We start from the raw sequence: 21941 nt of genomic DNA, 5'->3' as shown, positions 1-21941 counted from the left end.
ACTAGAATACTTCTAAACTCAGGGATCAGACACATTATTGAATGCTACAGTTTAACAAATTAGTAACAAAAATACTGTGCTCATGTTCTCAGCCCTCTGGAGAACCAAGGCAACACAGCTCACCTTTAACTCGATAAACAGGTTACAAAATTAAGATAATTAAAGATATAAAGTACAAACACACAAAGCAATTCTGGTTTAGGCACACCCTGACTAAAGCTGTGCATTTACAGAATGAAAACTTTTTTATGACTTGGGAAACAAAGACAATCTTTGTTTTCATTTCTGCACAAAATTAAAGCAAGAGCTACATTTTCAAAATCTTTTCTATGAAGTTAGATGTTTACGTACTTCTACACTGTTTATTACAAGGACTCCCTTACAAGTACTCTTATTGCTGAGTATAATACTGGTACGGGTGCATAAATGTCAACATGGTTAAAGCAGGACAAATCATGCACTTTAGAAAAGGCAAAGATTTGGATGAAAGCACATTACTCAACCATTCACAGAACAATGCACCAAGACAACTGCTTCAGTCTTTTTAATAAAGGAGTTTCCATAAAAGCAATGATCTTATTTGGACAACAGCTGTCTTACCTGAACGAAGGCAACTGTAACAACAATGACTATTGCCTGCAAGAGAACAGAAGTGGGTGAGATAAAAGCATTCCAAATGACCACGAAAGTAAGCAATCATATTTGATTTTGCTCAGTCATAGTTGTTACTACATATTAACAAGATGATTTGGAAACAAATTAATTTTCTCATGCTCAAAATCACTCTGTATCTCTCAGGTCTGTCATAAAAGCAATGTCATTATCTATTTGCACCTGCTTCAGCGATGTCCAAGAATGCAACAACCTGATTTTACTAAAAATAAGATTAATAACTAGATAGCAAACTTGAAAAACTGCCTCTGCTTCCTTTTTCTAAACAGTAAGAGACAGCAGCAGAAAGAGACCCATGACACAAGTAGAAAAACTGACTGGTGTTTTCTGTGACCAGAACAAAGGTGTGTTAACTACTACAGGGCATCACAGATGTGGTTTCATTCAAATACCAAGTAACAGAAAGATTAGATAAAAAGCAGTAGGCTGAAGAACCAGTCTGGAGCCATAAAACACCCTACCAAGAACACGAGGAGGATGAGCCTCAGAAACTCTGCCCAAGGCACCCACAGAGTGAAACAGGACACAGGGCACAACCCAAACAGATGTCAGAGATCCCAAACAAAAAAGCTAAAAAATGTTGCTCATTAGGAAGAATCCAAGATAAGTACTAAGGCCTCAAGAGCAGCCTTCATAGTCCCCTCTATCACATACAATTCTGGTTGCAACACTTCACCATAAACATTACGGGGCTTCCAAGCATGTGATGTGAAAGTGAGCAAATGAAATAAATCCATTCCAGGAAACAACAAAGATCAGTTTGCTGTAAAGCAAGTCTCATCTTCTCCTTCAATACACTCTCATATTGAGTTTTGCTACAGTAACTGAATGTGTTATTCAAGCTGAGTTGTTACACTGATTTCTTCCAGAACCATAACACAACAACCATTAATTATACCTTTCAAGTACACACAGCAACTACTAAAAATAACCAAGATATTACCATTTTGCAAGTGAAAAACTCTCTTGAACTCTTAAATAAATCCACATAAATACACCTTACTTGTGATAGTAACATTAGCCTCACCAACTGAATATGAGGAAATAACTATATATATTTCATCTTTCCATGGAATATTTCCACCACAGCTGCATGGTTTTTGGAGGCTATATTATACTCCCACAGAGCACAATAACTGAAAAACTCTGCATTCCTAGCCTCACATCAGTCTCTCAACTTATGTCTGTGTGTAATGGCTTGCATTAAGAAGCCAAATGGAAAGTATTTAATGATTTTATTTTTGTTTTAATCTTCATCAGTTCCTAGTCCTGACAAGAAGTTTAACATTTGTACCAGCAGAGCTAAAAGGATGGCAGAAGCAGCTCAAGACAGCAATGCCACCAAAAGTAATGTACGTCACTGATCTTTAGTAGCAAATGAGTTTTGTTTCCAAGGCTCTGAACACAACGTATAGTCATAGAAAAAGTGCACTATCATCTGAAAATGAAATAAAACAAATATTCACTTGGTGATAAAGTGGGCATTATTGATACTAACAAGACGAAATAGTACAAGTTAGTTAGAAGTTAGACAAAACGCACAGCTGATAATTTCAATTCAATAACACTTTCTCTCTATTTTAAGATATTTCCACCAATGTTCACAAGGCTATTAGAAGATTTCTTCCCAGGCTGTAACAAAGAATGCAGAAATTACTGCTCTCTTACACTAACTGCCTTGGTTTTTTCTCATTGCCTTGCTCAAGAGGGTTAAGAAATAGAATTAAAGGCATTAACCAAGGGGAAAAACATGAAATAAGTCAACTTTCAGCCACAATAATTAAATATATTTCATAATACAACAATTTATCTACATCCAACTTAGGAACACAACAAACTATTCCAAACTACACTCAAATTCAAAATTGCAAGTTTCATCTTTAAGAGGCCACACAGGTTATCTTTCAAAGGCAACTATTCTTTATTAAAAATTTAGAGGGGTTAGGAGCAAACCTCCAGTTACCCTGAGTTATGTCCAAAAGTAAAGTCAACACAGAAAGTGCAGAGGTAAGACAAAACAGAAAAAAAAACCCAACTAGGACGTGCCTCTAGTCATAAAGAAATCATGATTTTCAGTCACCACCTATGACCCCTAAAAGGTCAAAGGGATTACAGTTTTCTTCTCTGTGCCAACTGCAGTGACAAACAGTTACGAGTACTATATTTGGCTCACTAGTTTAGCACCCTATTTAACTGCAACCTTCTACAAAAATTTATTATTTCAGCTTCTATCTTTCTTCTGTGATTTCTAGACAGTTCAGGTTTTACTTCATGTTTTAAAAGATTACATCTTTCAAATAAATTCACAGAAGGTTTTTGTTGGCTTCAATTTGAAATTAAAGCATAATTTTAGATTAAAATTACACAGAACACAGCAAAAATTGCTTCTCTGAACAAATGGCTAAAGACAGGCATTTTACCAAGAGAAAGGATGCAAGAAGCAGCCAAAAATTATTCATGGATGTATTTTGATATGTATTTCTGCTCTCAAACAAAGAAAAGAAAAAAACCAAAATCCAGTCATGAACTAAATGGATTTAATGATAACACACAAATCCAACTCAGTAACTGCAATCAAGTGATCCCACCCCACACTGGCATTCTCGTGATGCTGAACACACATGTGGTCACACACTCCCAAGTACTTCCAACCAAGACAGAATTTTAGTTGCTTACCACAGTAATACTGACAGCATCATCAAACTGATGCATTACAACACTGATGACTGCAGATGCCAGGAGAAGCATAATAAGGGGGTTTTTAAACTGAAATGAAACAGAAGAGTAATTCAGCCACACTCTTGACAGAAAGGCCATTTTACCTACCCCTCAGAGCGCACCAGATCTATTTTTGAAACATATTATTCTGTTATTAAAATATTTATAACCTAGCAGCGCAAAGAAAAGCTAACTCTACAGTTCAGATGCTTACTTGGGGCATTTTCTTTTAAATATCAAAGACTTGAATAGACTGTATTCAATATGTAACAGGAACAAAATATTTCTTACATTTCTTGATTCGCATTTTAAATGCAAAAAGAATAATCTTCTATAACTGTTTATACTGTATTTAAACATACAAAAAGAAGCCTGAAATACATTCAAAATGTCTTTGAGATAAAACACTGATCCTGTTCCAGCAACTGATCACTATTAAGGTAGCAATATACTTCTTAACTTTCAATTCATGATTTCTTCTTTTACAAGATAAAAGTTTTCCTTTTAGATCATATAATTTCCACAGTTTTTTAAGGCTAAAACAATAAAGGATCTTTCTTCTATGACAGCTGGTTGCTAACGTGCTGATTTTTTTTAAGAAACAGTACAAAAAAAGAACATTCCTACAATTCAGTTGAAGAACATTCCAAAAGCAGATCTGATAATCACACTCAAAGCAAGTAAGAATTTTAATAAATCCCATCTAAAATAATCCTGGGCAATATGCCTTAGAAGTGTTCTGTTGTATCTGAGTAATTGACCCTACACACTTGAAAATAAAGCATTAATGCCAGAGTATAGCCAGGATGGGATGTGTTCCCATCACTACCATCATCAAAGCACTGAATGTCTTTTTAATCTCTCCCAAGGAGCACAGAGTCAACCACAGAGTGCAACTTCAGGGCTGCACTGCTGCACAGCCAAGGTGCAGCAAACACTGACCAACATATTTAACATCACAAATTCATTAGAGGAATCGTCTGTGTAAATATCTTGTATAGCTGGGAGGTGGGATGGGTAGGCAGGAGAAAGTAGTGACACTTTCACATCAGATATGTATATATGTATTTGAGATATATCACACTGGTACGATACAAATTCACACTTGAGTCTTGCCAGTTCTGCTGAACACCAGAATCAAGGCTGGTCCCACTTCCACCCTCAGATCAAAGGCAGCAGTTTTGCTTCTTGAAATTTCCTATCAAGTTCTTCATATTTCACATTCCTTTAAATATTTACCAATGGTCATATGCATTGTTCTCTGATCTTAGTACAACTCAGGACCAAGTTTGACTACAGGGAAGTTTATTCTGCTTTTCTAGCCCTCAGGCTGGTTATGAATGACACCCTTTGGACAGCTATGAACATACATTTAAGAACAAATCACAATTAAAACACTATGATGTTGATAGATACATACCTAAGTAAAAGCTTTTTCAATAGGTAAACTAGATATAAATTTTACAAGCTGTAGTTTCCCACTCAACTAGATTTTTCTCACTTTTATCAAAGTATGTTCATGTATACAAAAGCTAAGCAAAACAAAATAAAGAGCAAAACTACTGAAAAGTATTAAAACCAAAAAAGCAAAAAGGACAAAAATCTTCACCTGGGATATATATTTTTTCCACAGTGGTTCATCTTCACTAATATCAAATTCATTCCATCCATGAAATGCCCGTCTGTGACAAACTTCACAGTTTTTTAAGCCATTCTGAAGATTAGCCTATTAAAATATGCAAAGAATGAAACAGCAATTACACTGAGAAGCTGGAGTAAATTCTCACACCCAAATACACAGCCTTCGATTATATGAATTTGGGCAACATCAGAAAGACAAGCTTGGTACTACTGTTTGTATGACAATAAAAGCTAACTATTATTTTAAAACTCTGGCAGTATTTAAGGAATTCAATCAAAAAATTCACAGAAGAACTATGGAAGCAGATGTTGCTTCACATCTGTAAATGACTGCTGATCTTCCCTGCAAAAAACTCTACAACAAACCAAACTGTGGGCATCCTTCAGACTCTTGGGGGTTATGTCAGGAGTTAGTGACTCAGCCAAATTACTTCAATAGCTTCAAAATCTTGAGTTGTCAGTGACGAACATTTATCATGGTGTACTCCTCAAGCAGTCGAGCATACAGAAAATGAAAAAAGACCATCTATCATGAAAATTAACCCAGATTGAATGGTTCATAAATCTGTCAATGGGTAGCTTTCTCAGTCCTGTTTCTCCACTTAAGATGGAGGCTACCAAAATAAATTAAGAACATTAAAGAATCCTTAGAGAAATGGAAGTAATAAAAAAGAAAACCTAGGACAGAATTTTATAGCAAGACTGACTCTAGGATTTTTATTAACAAATTGCAATTTTCAAAGCAGACAAATCCAAACTTTTTCAAGTTTAATCTCACTCCCCCTGCAAAAGCCTGATTTTTTTCCTTAAATATTAAGAGATTAGAGAATTTCTAGTAACAATTTAAAAATCAACTTGCTTTTAGAAGCAGGTAACATCAAACCGCATGACAATGCATCAGCTTGCAATTACAAGATCTGTCCTTAAGAAATATCAAACTTATTGTTTGCTGACATCAATATTCTTTTGATATGAAAAAATTACTTACTTGCAGAATACTTGCTACTTCATCAACTGGCAATTCACTTGCTTTTTTTGAAGACAGTACAGGAATCATTGTCTCATTGTCACCATCAGGGATTTTTTGAAGACGTGCAACCTAGAAACAAAACCAAAGTCTGAAGGGAAGGAGAGTGCTAGTGTTTTATTTTAAACCACACATTTAAGAACAATTAAGTATTTATACTATTCAAAGGCAGTTTATTATAAACATTGCACTTAAATAATCTACAATTCAGCTTATTTTCATGCAGTTATCACTTGCAACAATAAAACACTGGACATGCAAGTGAGAACACTAATTTCTGTAACAACATGTTCAGTGATGGCAAAGATCCTAACAGCAAAATAACTTAATAATCCTTTAGCTCATTATCATCAATATCTACTCAGAAAGTCGCTCCAGATAAATTTCCCTTCCTGCTCCTACTTTCTAGTCATTAATGAAGGTGCTCTAAGCAGGCCTATTTACATTTTCTTGTACATAAAGAAAGGAGAAACACCACTAAGAAAACCTCAAACAAGAGTACAGATGCAAGTGAAGCTATAAAACTTGACTACAGTACAAAAGCTTCAAATCAATGTCATAAAAAGTAATGTTTTCTGTAATTTTAGCTAAAATTTTGTGAACTGCAGAAGAGCGCAATAACAACATCGATTGCATAGGTCAGCACTGCTTTGATATTTAATGACACTTCAGAGTTTCTGATTTTTGTTTACATGAGAAGCCGTAGTGATAACTCTTTTTTTCTTGCTGACTGTCTCACTGCACCCACAGTTAACACTTCATGCTGCACACACATCCCCCCAGCATTAACTGGAAGAGACCTAACATGCAAAGATGCAGACCACAGAAATGGCTTTCACATTATACTGGCACAGCATTTCAGCTGGCAGGTTTATGCTTTAGGAAATAACTACTGTATTGTATATAACTCCTCTATGGGTGCTGAGACTTAAAACACAAGTACCTAAAGATGACAACACATTAAAAGATTCCAGCATTTTATATCCCAGAAAAGGTATGGCAATCTTCATTTTCTATATCGCACACTGTTGGCTATGTACTCCACTATTGTAGCTCATTTTCTTTGTAGCTACCAAACACTAGTTTAAGGCAGAAAACCATTAAGGCTAAGTGCTGCTCCAAAACAAGCCCACAACCATATGACTTTGACCAAGATGATTCCACATTCTTAACAAAAATGCTGAGCAACCATGCTTTCCCAGTAAGGGCAGGCAGAAATGAACTGACAGCCATTACAAATTCTAGTGCTGAGAAAAATCTTTTTCCCTGTAACAACTAACATCGCTGCTAAACACAAACAACAACTCCAAAAAAGGACACATGACTGGTTATTTCCTTAATATTATCAATGAGGGCTTTAGAAAGTCTAATAACGTTTTTTAAAAATTATTTTAAGAATTTAAATATTCTTAAACAGAAATGTTAAGGTTCTCTCAGTGACCAGGTTTGTTTTCCAAATAAATCTTCATTAGCACAGAACTACAGTGCAACAACAAAGCTTATTTTGACAACCTTTTTGTGACAGACTCAATAAAGCCAGTCATATTGAACATATTTCATTCACATTATCTCCCATTTTTACAAGGAATGCTGTACTGTATGTGGTAGAAAAAAACTACAGAGAAAATCTGATATAGAATCAGAAAGATAAAGGCTCAGAAAGTCTTTTTATAACCAGCTTCTTTCACCACAGCAGAATTACACATGGTACAATAATTCTGCCTGGATCCTCATCTAATTTCTAAAAACCCTCTACAATCTTTGTAGATTAAACTACACTTGCAGTTCAGAAAAGAACAGCTTCAAATGTCTAACACTGCCACAAATTAAATTTCAATTGCTTAGCCAATGAGAAATCAATCACTGTCCCCCTCACAAAATATAAAGTGGGTTACACCAAAAGATTTAGATCTGAAAAACAGCTGTGCTTGCTCTCTGCTGGACCACAATGACCATATTCAAGCATATGATTTTGCTTTTACTATTCATCTTTTACTTTTACTTCCACAAAACCAGAAAAGTTACTTATTCTATACTGCTGGCAAGTGCTCTCTACAGCCCTTTGCACTGCTGCCCACCAGAGATCTGGGCCCCCGCAACACCTTTTAAGGTACCCAACAGGAGCTATTCCCAGAACCACAGTACTCTGTACCAAAGGAGACAACCCACATACAGCAAAATTTCTTTCCATCCTATGCTGCAATTAATTTTCCGTTCTTCATCGGTTGATGCCTTAAAATAGTTCAGTATTTCATTGCAGGCCAAGATTTATTTATGGATAAAGAAAATATGGGCTAAGAAATTATACTGGCCAATGTCAGGTATGGGATAGGCAGCAAACACATCACCACTGAAGCTTCTATGTCTACAGCTTTCCATTCCCCACTTGCAGCTAATTCCACCAAGGAACAAAGCAGCAGGATGCTAGCTAACAAAAATACACCAGTGCCTCAGGAAGGGCTTTTCTTGGACCACTTCCAAGGTACACAGCATCATTTCTAGGCCAAGAAATATGCATCAATCATGCGACCATGGAACTGTGACCAAAGGATGTTTATCAAAATAAATACAAATTTGTCTGGAAGGCTTAAACTACCAGAATTTCAGAGTTCCCTTATGTTTTCTCTGAAAAAAATATATAGTCAATTAGTTAACAGCAATGTGCTACTGTTTCTTCTTTCTCATAGGCTACAAGGGCCTACCTTCCTTCTACCATGACCAACATGAAGTACCAACAGCTTACTGCTACCATTGCTTTTCTCAGCTTAGCACCACGAGTCCATTATCCATCAGCTGGGCTCACTGACATCAGTATATTTTCACAATTATTTTTAAGGGCAATTTTTAGCTCTTCTTGCTCAGAGAATGCAAATGGAAGGACCCACAATCACTGACAGCAGTCTGAAAATTTAGAACACCCTCATAGCAAAATCTATTTTTATACAAACTGGTGACCAAAACACTTTGGCTAATTAGCTAATATACAGCCCTCCAAACGTTATATAAAGCTATTCAACTGACCTACAAGTATGAAATATAAACGTAGCAGAGAAACAAATCCATAGAGAACAGCAAAAGTGAAAAAAAGCCCAGATATTCACAAAAACAATGAAATTTAAGTTGAGGTACTGAAAGAAATTCTGATTCTTTGAGATTCCTTCTGAATCTTCAGGTCCATCTGAACAGCTCCCTAAGTCTGTCTGAATCTGTCCTATCAATCCCTGTAAAACTGAACCCCTTTCAAGCCATACAAGTACTACAAAGACCTTTCAACTTGTTTGTAATGATCCGCCTGTAAGATTATTACTGTGTGAACAGTCAGTGACCCACATTCAGGTACGAGATTATCACAGATACTGTGTAATCATTATTGAGTCACGCTGTGTCCAATCAATAGCACAATTAATGAATGTCCACGTAATCAATGTGTAACTAATCGATGTGCATTTCATTTTAAGTATGTGTACAGTGTGCTGTCTTTCCCACTTGAAATATTACATGCACCTTTCTCAGGAACTGCAGTTTTATTAATGAGGTAAGGATATTAGAGCACTTTGTCCATGAGACACTTCAAAGCTTTGATTCCAGACCTGACTACCATCACTGATGGATGACTCTGTACTGTAAAACCCCATAACAGTACTAGCGAGCAACAATGAGCAATAAGCAAACAAGATCTACAATGTGCCATGCCTTGTCCAGAGATCCTTCCAAAGCTGTATCATCTAAGGATTCTAGCATCAGAAAGGGCATATGATTTTATACCTTGCCATTGCCTTTTCTCAGTTATCAGTAGTGATCTGCTTTTCAAGTGTTCATGCCTTTCTTTAGTGGGATCCCAAAAGAATAAGGACTTCCTCATGCACCATAACAATTAGTTTCCATTTTTTTTCTACCTTCCCCACACTGAAAAAAACAGTAGTGTTCAACATAATAAAAGGTATTACACTGAACACCAGACTGAAATGTATAAGCTTCCCATTTTCTAAACTTTCTGTATGATCAAGCTATGTGTGATATACACTAAAAGGTTTCAAAATCTCAGATCCTATAAAGCATGTTCTTCTCCAAGTCTGTACAATTCAGAGCATGGCTAATAGGTGCACAGGAGCAACACAGACACCAATGCATACAGTAAGACACTTAAATACCAAGTGCTCTTCTGCACTGTCTGGAATCCTGAACACACAGAACTAGAGATCAACAAGATGTCAATGGGCACAGAGGTCTGACTCTCCCTGTGGATGAACACAGACTTTGGACACAGTTCCCACTAGGCAAAGACTCTTGGCTGCAAAATGCATCTTTTCCTTAAAGACTACCCAGAATGGAAGTAATCCTTTTTTCTGTCAGCTCCATCAGATATGAAGAATCACTGCAAGATCCTCTCCTGCTGATTGTGGCTAGAGGTTTTGGAGATGCACATTTTTAACTGTCTTCTTTAAAGCAGAACTATCTTATCTATCTTAAGCATCATCAAGCTCCCTGTTTCAATAGATCATTGCTCAGCATCACAACAGTGATTCCAGAGAGTCACTAGCTAACAATGCCCTTAAAAATACCTATCTCACTAGATGTTTATGCCATCTTTCCCTCCCCCTCTTGTTTAGAAGACAAAGTGCTTCTGGAATCTCAATACAAGTCCCAGCCAAAGAACCCTGGCCGAGTGATGACAAGACACAAAAAGCCAAGCACACACACAAAAAAAGGCTTTAGGCACACTTAATAGTTACAGTAAATCCTAGACCAACTGTACAGCCAGAAGCAAACCCCTGAAGCAATAGCAGGATTCCGAAAGTGGAGGTAAGGCAGACAGGAGCACTCAAAGAGCTCTCAGACCATTTTGAAACCAGCAATACTCTACATGGTTGTGACTATGACTCGATTTTATGCGTGAGATGATGTTGGAACCCTGGATGCTGAGAATTTTAGACATGGGCCCAACCTACAACCAAATAGCACCATGGTGACTAGACCATGGCACCAAGTGCCACATCCAGTCTTTCCTTAAACACCTCCAGGTGACTCCACCATCTCCCTGGACAGCCCATTCCAGTGTCTAATCACTCTTTCTGTGAAGAAATTCCTCCTAATGTCCAAGCTAAACCTTCCCAAGGCACAACTTGAGGATATGTGCTCTTGTCCTGTCATGAGCTACCTGAGTGAAGAGACCAACCCAAACCTGGCTACCCCCTCCTTTCGGGCCATTCCTTTTCTCCAGGCTAAACCCCAGCTCCCTCAGCTGCTCCTCATAAGACTTGTGCTTCAGACCTTCACCAGTCATCCACCACATTTTAACAGGAATTAAATCTCCAGAGAAATTAATCAGTAATGCTAGCAGAATAAGCAGGCGGAAGCAGCTGAGTGTGGCACATAGAGACTTAATAAAATAAATAAAACACAGTGCAATCAAGTTCACAAACTATAACTGAAGTCAAGCTACAAATTTACCTTAAGTAAACTCTGATTTTTACCGTCTTATTCTTGGCTTTTGAACTAATTTATCTATATTTTAATTATGTGCATAAAATTGGAAGTAATATTGAGAAAGGCTTTAATTTTACAGACTGCACTGATACAGTTGTGTGTACTTTACATGTGATTAAATCATGAACACCAACTGTCATTAACCAGCAACTTCTCAAATGAGCCTCAAACTCCTGTAAATTTGGATATTATAAATATTCAAGTACAGTGACTGACCACAAAGCCCTGCATCAGAAGGCTTGTAGGAGATGAGCGAGGGTGAAGCACCCATGAAGCTCAGGAAATAACACAGGGTGTGACAAACCACTGCTGTTGCAAAGAGGCTGACTTGACCTCTACACAGTGGGACAGGAGGGTGGCCTTTGCTTTAGATAAACACCACCTCAGTCAGCTGAGTGGATCAACTGGTGGTGTGAATGTTTCTACCCGATTTCATCAAAAGAATGCTAATGTCTGAGTTTGCATCCCCCCATGCTGGTCAGGCTCACATTGCTCAGTGACCACACGCACTGAACCACAAAATCTCAGGAGCACCATATGGGGTCTCAACCCACATGATCCTTTCTGGTGACGAAGGATGCGCAGCATGACAATGGTGCATATACTACAGAGACAGGAAATGGGAATCACATTGGTATTGCAATTGAACTGTGTATTGAAATGTCTACATTTTGCTAATTACCAACTATACTTCTAAAATATACTGAAAACATAATAAGCATGTGTCCTTCTGCTAAATAAAAAAAGCCACACAACATCAAGTATCTTCAAACACACACATTTGATATCACAGAATCAATTAGGCTGAAAAAGACCTCTGAGATCAGGGCCCAACCTACAACCAAATAGCACCATGGTGACTAGACCATGGCACCAAGTGCCACATCCAGTCTTTCCTTAAACACCTCCAGGTGACTCCACCATCTCCCTGGACAGCCCATTCCAGTGTCTAATCACTCTTTCTGTGAAGAAATTCCTCCTAATGTCCAAGCTAAACCTTCCCAAGGCACAACTTGAGGATATGTGCTCTTGTCCTGTCATGAGCTACCTGAGTGAAGAGACCAACCCAAACCTGGCTACCCCCTCCTTTCGGGCCATTCCTTTTCTCCAGGCTAAACCCCAGCTCCCTCAGCTGCTCCTCATAAGACTTGTGCTTCAGACCTTCACCAGTCTTGTTGCCCTAATATTCAATGTTGCACCCTTCTTATGTGGGTTATCTAAAAGAACCTGGTCAGAGAGCATTAAACCCTGACACATACCTCTGTGGGAAATAAGACTTTTAGAACAAGAAGGGCCAACACTTATTTGACACAAACACCCGCAACCAATTTGCAAAAAGAGTATTTTGCTTGTCACTGCAAAGAGCTGTCCCTTCCCGCCCCATGAAAAACTGAAGTCTGCAAACTAATGAACCTCTTGTTTTCTACCAGGCACTGTTTGCTCAGAAAAAGAAATACTTTTTGAAGGCTTTGAAGTTACTGTCTACTGTCTCTTACTGAATGTACTCCTCTGGAAAAGTGTGATGATTTTTCACTTCTGGGGAAACAGCTGCAGCAATCCTGTATTCTAACAGTAAAAAGAAAAAATTTGTTCCTATTCAACAGTATTTTAGTTAAAACATTTACCAGGAGCCCCAACATCAAAGGAAGTTAACACAGAAAAGTTCTGACTCTAAAAAAGCCAGAAGGAAAGAAAAACGCTAATTTGCATTAATGAGCTCTCCTTCTAGAGTAATTTTATCCTGGGAGGTCACAGTTTCAGACCCTTGCTATTGTGTGTCATTTCATAATACTTTATAGAAAAAGGACAAGACACCACCCATTAACCAAAGAAATATAAACACCCAAATTATGAAAACAACCTGCTAAGCTGCTCTGTAAGCCTGAAAAAAACCCTGCCTCATATTCCAGTACCACTTCAGCAGCGCTTAGGACTTTCACTATGGCCAAGAAACAACCATAATGTATAACCATAGTCTTTGATACACAACTTAGGCATTTCTGACAAAATAAGAAGCAGAATCAAACACTGGCACTGACCATTTCAAATCTCAATGTCTGTGCTACCTTAAAAGTCATAAAATATTTAAGCGACCTTTCCCCAGCCCCATCTACTTCAGGCAGTATAATAAAGACTAAGATGATCCATTTAACATGCAATTTATTAAGTCTATAATAGTCTATAACGCTCAAGAACTATTTTCAAGTCCTAAAAATACTTTCCAAGAACACTCTCTGAGAAACAACTCTCTGTCTCTCTGTCTCCACAACTGGAATACATTTTACTCTTTCAGGATGTTTCCCCATGTCTTCCTTAATTTAAAAAACAAAGTAGGACATTGAGCAGAGGCTACCAGCAAAGAGTAAAGATGGGCAGTTCGCTCTAATCATAGTATACACTGTGTGGTTATCTTGCAAACCTTGTGAGTGACAACTGCCTGCTCTCTAGCTAGAGAAAACATTTCACAAAAATAATCATACCATAACCTGACTGCAGTGCTCCTGACTGTCAGAGTAATGGCAAAAAAAATCCAGCTAAACCTCCAACACCACTTTATCTTCCTTGAGCTTATTTAATGTAGAATACAGGGGAAACTTAAGAATGCCAAACACATTTTCTATTTCATTTCTACAAAAGATTTACCATCTAGAGCATCTATGCATACTCTGGAGGATGTACTATAATGGCTTTAAAGCCTCATTGCTGAAAGCCTGGAGATGCCATCAGCTTACCACAAAGACAAACACATCAGAATTATCTATAGTTGGTTGGCCAAAATTCTCTGTTTTCAATCTTCCTGTTAAAAAAAAAAAAAAAAACTCCTTGAACACTGGAAAAGCCTGCTTGGACATTTCTTACATTTGTCATTACCTATTAATCAGAAGAACAAAAAGATAAACAATCCTAAGCACACACTAAAATTGGCAAATCAATGTTAGTGCCTCGATGAAAGCAAAGCTTATCAGTTCAGAAACTCACCAGCCAAGAAGAGAGCCCTGCTGGCCATACCTCATTTGACTCTAAATAGCTCCTGCTTCAGCTTAAATCCTTGATTCACTGGAAGCCCTTTACAAGTTAAAGGCCAAACAACTTTGGGTCTAAGTACCAGCCATTCATCTTGCCAGAGAGTCACTAACTTTCTAGAAGAGAACATTTAAGCTTAGAAATAAGATCATATGGCTGCTCTCCAACAGCCTGCTTGTATCTCATAACACTCTGAAGTGCTGATCTTCCCTGAATCAAGGATGGCACTTGAATGGCAAACACTAAAATGAAGAACCTTATCACCCTGTGATGTGCTACTAATGTATCCATGACATGCAGAATTTAGTTGCCATATACTGGTATTGAGCAAAAACAGCAATACAAATATTCTCTCCATATTTGTTAAAAATAATGAAGCTTCAAGACCCCATAGTTGATTATATCTTTGACAGCTACGCACTCTCTTCATAATGCAATAAAACAAATTTCTAAGTAAAAAAATACTGAATTTACTGTTTACAACAGTTCTCAGGACCAAGCTACTGTCAGTGTCAATTTAAAAGCAAACATAACTCACTGCATAATTACTCTACTTACAGTAATAGATTTTCTTATGATTGGTATCAAGCAGCAACACTGTATTCACGATGCTTTTTTTTTTTTTGTGAATTATGTATGCAGAAAAAAGTGCTGCAGAAAATGTATGATTTAAAAGTATTTTAAAAGCCTTTGTAGAAGATGCTGTAGATGGCATCTGTTAACCCATTATCCATTTTGTTCTTTCTAATTGTTTGGAGCAGAATGTTTACAAAACAAATAACTAGAAACAGATGCTTGTCCCTAATTTATACCTTGATTACTGCATTTTATTTTCCCTCTCTTCTCTGCATTGTAACTTTATCATTCCTTCTAGCTTCTACAAACCACACTGCAAATGTCAATTTTATCACCCAACGTCAATTAGGTATCATCTGAACTCTTTCACCGGATCAAAAGCAGATCTCACAACTAAAAACCTATTTATTAACTTATGTCACTCTTGCAAATTTCCACCATGGCCTGTGGGTGAATTGATACTAAATGGAGCCATGATTATGTCAGGAACTGAGCCAAGCTAACAGGTCTCACTCCTCTGTCCCTCACCTTTTTCCACATTACCTGAACACTTCACGAACCCATTCAATTTTCCAGCTCAACAGAAAGTTGCCCAACAAGGGCAAGGGGAAAGAAGGGCTGGGCTAACCTTCTGCCAAGCCTGCAAGCCAGACAAACTCAACAACCATGAGAGTCAACACAACACTAGCACAGGAACACAGCTCAGAAGCAGGATCTTTTTTCAACTATGAGACCCTTTTATTCAGTCCTACAGAAAAGCATCCCATGATGCTCAAAAATCACTGCATGTTTGTCACTCTTCACCAAAAAAAAACAAACAAGAAAAGATGTTTGTTTCTCTTTTGTTGAATTTTGTTTGCATTTTCCTTACAGCAATGCTCCTTCTGCCTCACCATGAGATTACGTGTACCATAGACTCTCCAAGTAAAGAAGTTACAAATCAAGCAAAATAACTAAACATACACTCTGCAAGATCTGAACTCCACCATGACACCAAACTGACACCATGTTAAATCACTTCTAGGTTATTATACATTTGCAAGTTACCTGCATGGGGAAAAAAGGGGAAAGAAAAGGCTAAAACTATCTAATGCTCCATCAACCAAACAGATTAAAAGATTACTCTAACTGTTCATTAAAAAAGGAAATACATGTTTGTAATGCATATTAATTCTAAGCTACATTAACTTAGCAGTAATTTAAGTTATCGAAGCACTGTTTAAATATAGGAATAGAATTGATCTTCAGTAAAAACACTTTTTTTGAAAAAAGAGAAAAATTCTCTTCCATCATCTTAACCTCAAGTTCAAAAGATGTAACTTCTGCCAACATAAGTGTGAAGTATTCGTTTCTAGCTTTCTACAAGCTGTAGATAGTAAAAAAACTGTAATCAATGGATATCAAATTTCTTGTTTCACCTGCTAATTTGTTAAGAAATCATCTACATTCCAAAAGGAACCTGAACTGCTGTGGTAACACCAAGTCCATTTGAGAACCTCCAAAATTTCCCATCACAAATTTCAATCTGATTATTTTGGATATTACTTAATGAACAACTGATGATGCCACTCTGGAGCCGTTTAATTTGTTTTCAAGCCACTGCTGCCACAGGCATCCCTCCCCCCTCTGTTGTCTGCTGCATGTACACATGCTCCACCCCTTCATTAGTACTTACAGCTGCCTAATCCATGATGAGCCAGTTCAGGGTGCCCCCAAAACCCAAAATCTATTCACTGATCTTCAGTCTTATAACTTAGCAACTAAGCCCATTTTTGTCATTTAAAAAAACCCACCAAAACCAAAAACCACCACCCATGAAACTCACTAGGAAATTCAACTGCACTTCCAGCACAAGACAAATCTTGATCTGTCAAGATTTTATGAAGAACTAAAGTACCTTTTTCTAAGAAATAAAACAGTCTTCACTTACATCTCCCTATTTATCCAATCATCACAATTATCCTGAAATTACTACAGACCATAGGCTGAAGTTAACCATCATCTTTGAAGATTACCTAAAATTAACTAGGACTCAAAACAATGAGGATCAAGGAGGATTTCTGAATCACCACACAATGTTTTATTTCATGCAGCAAGTCTGGTCTGAATTTTTATACCAACCTTCCACATGATTTTGGGAAAATCTTTTTTTCAGGAAAATGTTACTTTGACCTCTTCCATTCAGGTCTTAATGATATTAAAATGAATCCTACCTAAAGGCCTTGAAAACAAAACAGGACTCCTATTTAACAATTTGTACTTGTGGTCATGGTCTGACCTCAAAGAAGCTCAAAATCTATGAAACCTGTTCTTTATTTTTCTACTAAAAGGCAGACTTCTGCAAGGTGATCCTGATTCAAACAAACAGACTAAATCACAAACTAAAAGACGTTGATAAGAGGGAGAAAAAAAATTTAAGACTACATTACAAAAAATTACTTGAAATGGCCCAGAGGTATCAATGGAGAGATCCAAAATTTACAAAACTGTTTTGTCAATGCAAGATTTCCTTAACTGCCTACAGTTTAAGAAAAAGCTCGTCTTACGGAAAGAAGCCACAAAACTCACTCTTCCCAAATGGAAATACAATCATTCCTCTAAATCATAGGTTTAGGATCAAGCAGAGGTCTTCCTATGATGGGAAATTCTCTCTTCCCCGTTTACCAAGAGAAACATGAACTTTTGCGGAAGTTAATCAACCCAAGGCAAGAAACAGGAACCACAAAGTCTCGGGACAAAACATTAATTAGGCTGGACATAAACACATAATACTGCTTATGAGTACTGAATTAACACTGAAAAACATCACTTTTCCTAACCATCTCATCACTTCCCCATCTTGACTATTCCTTCAAATAAAGGAGGAAAAAAAACCCCTAAAATCTGCCATCTCTTGCCCAGCATCCAAACCTAAGAGACTTTCCAAACACGTACTTGAGGGAAAAAAAAGCTTAAAAACATTCTAAATGTAGTCTTTGTAACACAAGATTACAAAGATTATTCAGCTGTAGCTAGGAAAAAATACATTAAGGAACATCAAGAGTGCTGAGAAGTTCCAATATGAAAGCTGTTGGTGTCTAGCTGCCTCAAAATGTCACACTGATAGAAAAAGAAGGGCTCAGAAATACCAAGAACACCCAAACAGACAGTACACTGTTGTAAATACCCATGCCCATCTGGAGGCTCAATTAATTATGAGATGGAGGGATATGGGAGCAGAAATAGTGGAGAAGTAGTAATTCATGTGTTCAGAGAACCACTTCAGTTTTTTAATCATACATAATTTTCTCCTATGCCCCATAAGCCTATTCCATTTTGAAAATCCTCAATAAACCACAGCCTTTATTTCTGCCTTTGAAATATGCATCTGATCTTAAAGTACTTTCTCCTAGCCAAAGCTTTTTTAATGTTATTTCTATCATAGAAATATTACTAATTTTTATGCATAGTATATTATTTATTCCAGAAGAAATGCCATCTTTGTGTATTTGGAAGAATAGAACACAGAGCCACTCTATCACACACAACTCGACTGTACACTCCATCTATGATACACTATTTATTTGGTAACAGAACTGCAAGGTATTAAAAAGTCTTTCTGCCATTTCGGTTTTGGCACACAGATACTTTTTTTCCCTTAAGTGTAATTCTATTCAGTGGTATTATCTCTGCTTGCCTTCCCCGGCTCCTGGGCGTTGCCCATTCAAAACCCTTTCACTTGCAACAGTGACTGCAACGCAAAGGCACTGACCCCACTTCTGTCAGCTATCCAGCCCCTAAAAACAAAGACCAACCTTCTAGAAGTGCTCTGTGCACTTCAAAATTCCTGCTACCTAACAAGATCCACGCTCTTCTTTACAAATATTCAGCTGGAGGCCACGATCAATAGAATCTAAAATATTCTCACATGATTTTAAAGTTAGAAGAAAGTTCTGAAATGCTAGATGACAGCAACCTACATACACAGTTTTCAATGTGGGTTGGACTTCACATCTACCACAACCTTCCAGTCATCCACAACAACCACATTTCAAATCAGAAAAATATCCACCATCAAAAATAACTTAGGTCTATCCCTCAATCTCAATTTAGTTCTTCATTCAAGTCAAACAATTGAAAAAGCACTCCTATTTTCAGACAGGGGTGGGAGGAAAAAGAGCACCTAACATGTCATGTAACAACCTGTAGCAAAGGAAATCCAGTAGCCACTTAAACCCCCGCCCATTTTCAGAGAATAGTGATGACATGAGGGGGGGGGGGGGGGGGGTGGGGGGGGGGGGGGCGGTATCAATGTTTCTTTTCTTATATATATACAGTAAAAAAATAAATTTTACAGATTTTCAACATACAGAGTCAAACAGAAGGAGAAACAAACAAAACGAAAAAACCAAATCAATGAAGTTCACTGTCACAAAGCACAGGGGCTTTCAAGGTTCCCAGAGCATAAACTGAAGGCCAGAAGCAGAAAACTGAAATAATTCCCCAGGTTAAGTAATTTCCAAATTAGACAAGAAGGGGAAAGCACAATAGATCTACCTCTTTCAGCACTCAAAACTTCAGTGTCACTTTTTAATTAAATACTGTCCAAGAGAGCAGATTTGAGTCATTTTCAAGAACACATAAATACACACAATATTTCAAAGTAAAAGGCAACTAATGCTTCTCAATCTCACCCTGAAATATAAATTTAGGAGAATCATGTAATCTAAGCTAACGCGAAGCAACTAATGCTAAGAAGCTTCTGTCTAAATAAAATATTTCTATTCCAAACACACGGAGCACAATAGATATTTTGTATATGAAGAAAGAATAAAATCTGACAGTTCAAACAAGCAGCAGCACAAATAAAGAAAAACGATGATGCTACAAATCTTAAACCTCGAAATGCAGATCAAAATCCCTACCACAAGATTAGCACACGAGAGCAACCCTGCGAACCCCTGGAACGGTAAAACATACACACGCACCAGTAGGAGTTGTCACCAAATTGCATGCAAAAATCCTCTTAGCTCCAATGAAGTCAGTGACTCTGATGAGACCTTTACCTTCATTTTCCATCGAAATTGTACTTGAGTCGATAGTTACAAAAGTCTTTAGCAACAGCAGCGCTGGAGCGGGAGCGGAAAGGTGAAGAGAGAAATGCCCCAAGATCCCAGGCAATCACAGTGCTCCCTTTGCCCCCACCTGCAGCAACATCTGCAAGAGAAACCAACGCTAAAAGAGGAAAAAATTATTTTAAAAAAACCCAACGAAATAAAAAGCCGTATAGGCTGCCCAGCGCAGAGCAGCACACGCACACCCAGGGAGCCCGCAGAGCTGTCAGAGACCACCGAGGATGAGGATTAGGATTAGCCGCCCAGCAGCTCCAGCAACGCGGAGGAGCAGCGCCGCCGCTTCCCCCTCGCCACCAGCGCCTCTAACAGCCTCGTCCCGCCCGGGGAGGGGCGTTCGCTCCTAAAAATAAACCCTCACCCCAAGTAACCCCCTTCCCCGCTCTGCCCGCACCCCGCATCCTCGGCGCCAGGCGGGAGACAGGGGAGCGGCGAAGGGAAGCTCTGCCTGCCCGAAGCGACCCCCGCCCGCAGCCCCCTCGGCCGCCCGGCCCCGCCCGCACCGTAGCGCAGGCCGCGGGGCAGCGCGGGGGAGGCGGCTGGGGCAGCGCACGGAGGCGCAAGCGGCGGCTCCGGCACGGTCGCCGCGCGGTGCCGGCCCCGGTAGCCCCGCGCGGCGGAGCGGCCTCACCCGCAGCGCCGGGCAGCTCCGCAGGCTGCGGGAGCCGAGCCGCGCCGCGGTTGAAAATGAACGCGTGTGAACGCCCAGCTCCTGCAGGGAGCCATGGAAGCGCCCGCCCGGTGCCCACCTCGCCCCCTGCCCGGGCAGCAGCCGCACGCTGCCGCGAGAAGGCGGATCCGGAGGCGGCGTTGAGCGGCCGGCGCGGGCAGCGAGGAGCAGCGGGCTGCGCTGAGGGGCCCGGCCCGTGCCCTCGGGCCCGCCGCCAGCGCCGGCAGCCAAACCCGGCCCTCCTGGCGTGGGAAAACAACCCCGTCATTCCCGCTCGCCTCCGAGCGCTGCTCTGCTGCCCTCCCATGTAAACCGGGGTCACGCACATGGAGTAGAATCAGAATCATCAAGGATGGGAAAAAAACCTTTAAGATTATCCAGTCCAACTGTGCCCTCAGCGCTGCCACTGAGACCCCTAAACCATAACACTCAGGGCCAAATCCAGACCCTTCCTGAACACTTCCAGAGATGGTGGCTCCACAACCTCCCTTGGCAGCCTATTCGAACACCTGATCACCCTAAAAGTGATTTTTTTTTTTTTTCTAATAATGGTAATCTTTCCAGAGTCGTCATAAGGTCTTCGGTAGATCCTATTAGAGTTACAGTACAGCCAGACGAGGCTGGCAGCCCTGGATGGTTTTGCACCACTGCTGGCAAAACATATGATATAAATGCCATATGCTAGCAAAACATATGATGTAAATGTTAGCAGAAAAAAAAATCAACTCAATAAAAAAAATCTTAAAACACATCAGGTAACTATTTTAAAGGTAGGTTTTAGCTACCAATTATGGAAGCACCAACCCTAATAACTAGTTGAATTCTGGAGGGAAAAATGCTTTATCAACTCAGTTATGTTCTTGACATCAAAGGTGTATTATTTGAAACTACAGTTGCAATGCTGAGCTCTTCGGCTGGGGAAGTTTTTAAGTAAAAGTAACTTCCACTGAGATGATTCATTTTAATTTAAGGTATGATGTACACTAGCAGTAAGAACAAAATACCTTTCAACTTT

At 38.9% G+C, this 21941-nt stretch overlaps 1 protein-coding gene across 7 annotated transcripts in view; it reads right to left on the bottom strand.

Annotated features, from left to right (window-relative positions):
- Positions 1–21941, bottom strand: part of ATP2C1 (ATPase secretory pathway Ca2+ transporting 1) — a 63598-nt gene that overhangs the window by 25426 nt on the left and 16231 nt on the right. Inside the window, exons 1-6 of one of the 7 annotated variants that reach the window (XM_041466183.1) lie at positions 21006–21107; positions 20191–20341; positions 6020–6130; positions 5000–5116; positions 3349–3438; positions 601–636 (exon numbers count right to left, since the gene is read on the bottom strand). In XM_041466183.1, coding sequence (XP_041322117.1) covers positions 601–636; positions 3349–3438; positions 5000–5116; positions 6020–6130; positions 20191–20196 — 360 coding nt within the window. In that variant the 5' untranslated portion in view covers positions 20197–20341; positions 21006–21107. The other 6 variants (XM_041466182.1, XM_041466184.1, XM_041466180.1 and 3 more) reach the window with 6 other exon arrangements.

The sequence above is a fragment of the Pyrgilauda ruficollis genome, unplaced genomic scaffold (genome assembly GCF_017590135.1).
Source record: "Pyrgilauda ruficollis isolate IOZ18807 unplaced genomic scaffold, ASM1759013v1 scaffold2, whole genome shotgun sequence".
NCBI classification, from domain to species: Eukaryota; Metazoa; Chordata; class Aves; order Passeriformes; family Passeridae; genus Pyrgilauda; species Pyrgilauda ruficollis.
The sequence above is the reverse complement of the archived record's forward strand: the minus strand, read 5'-3'. Positions and strand labels throughout refer to the sequence as shown.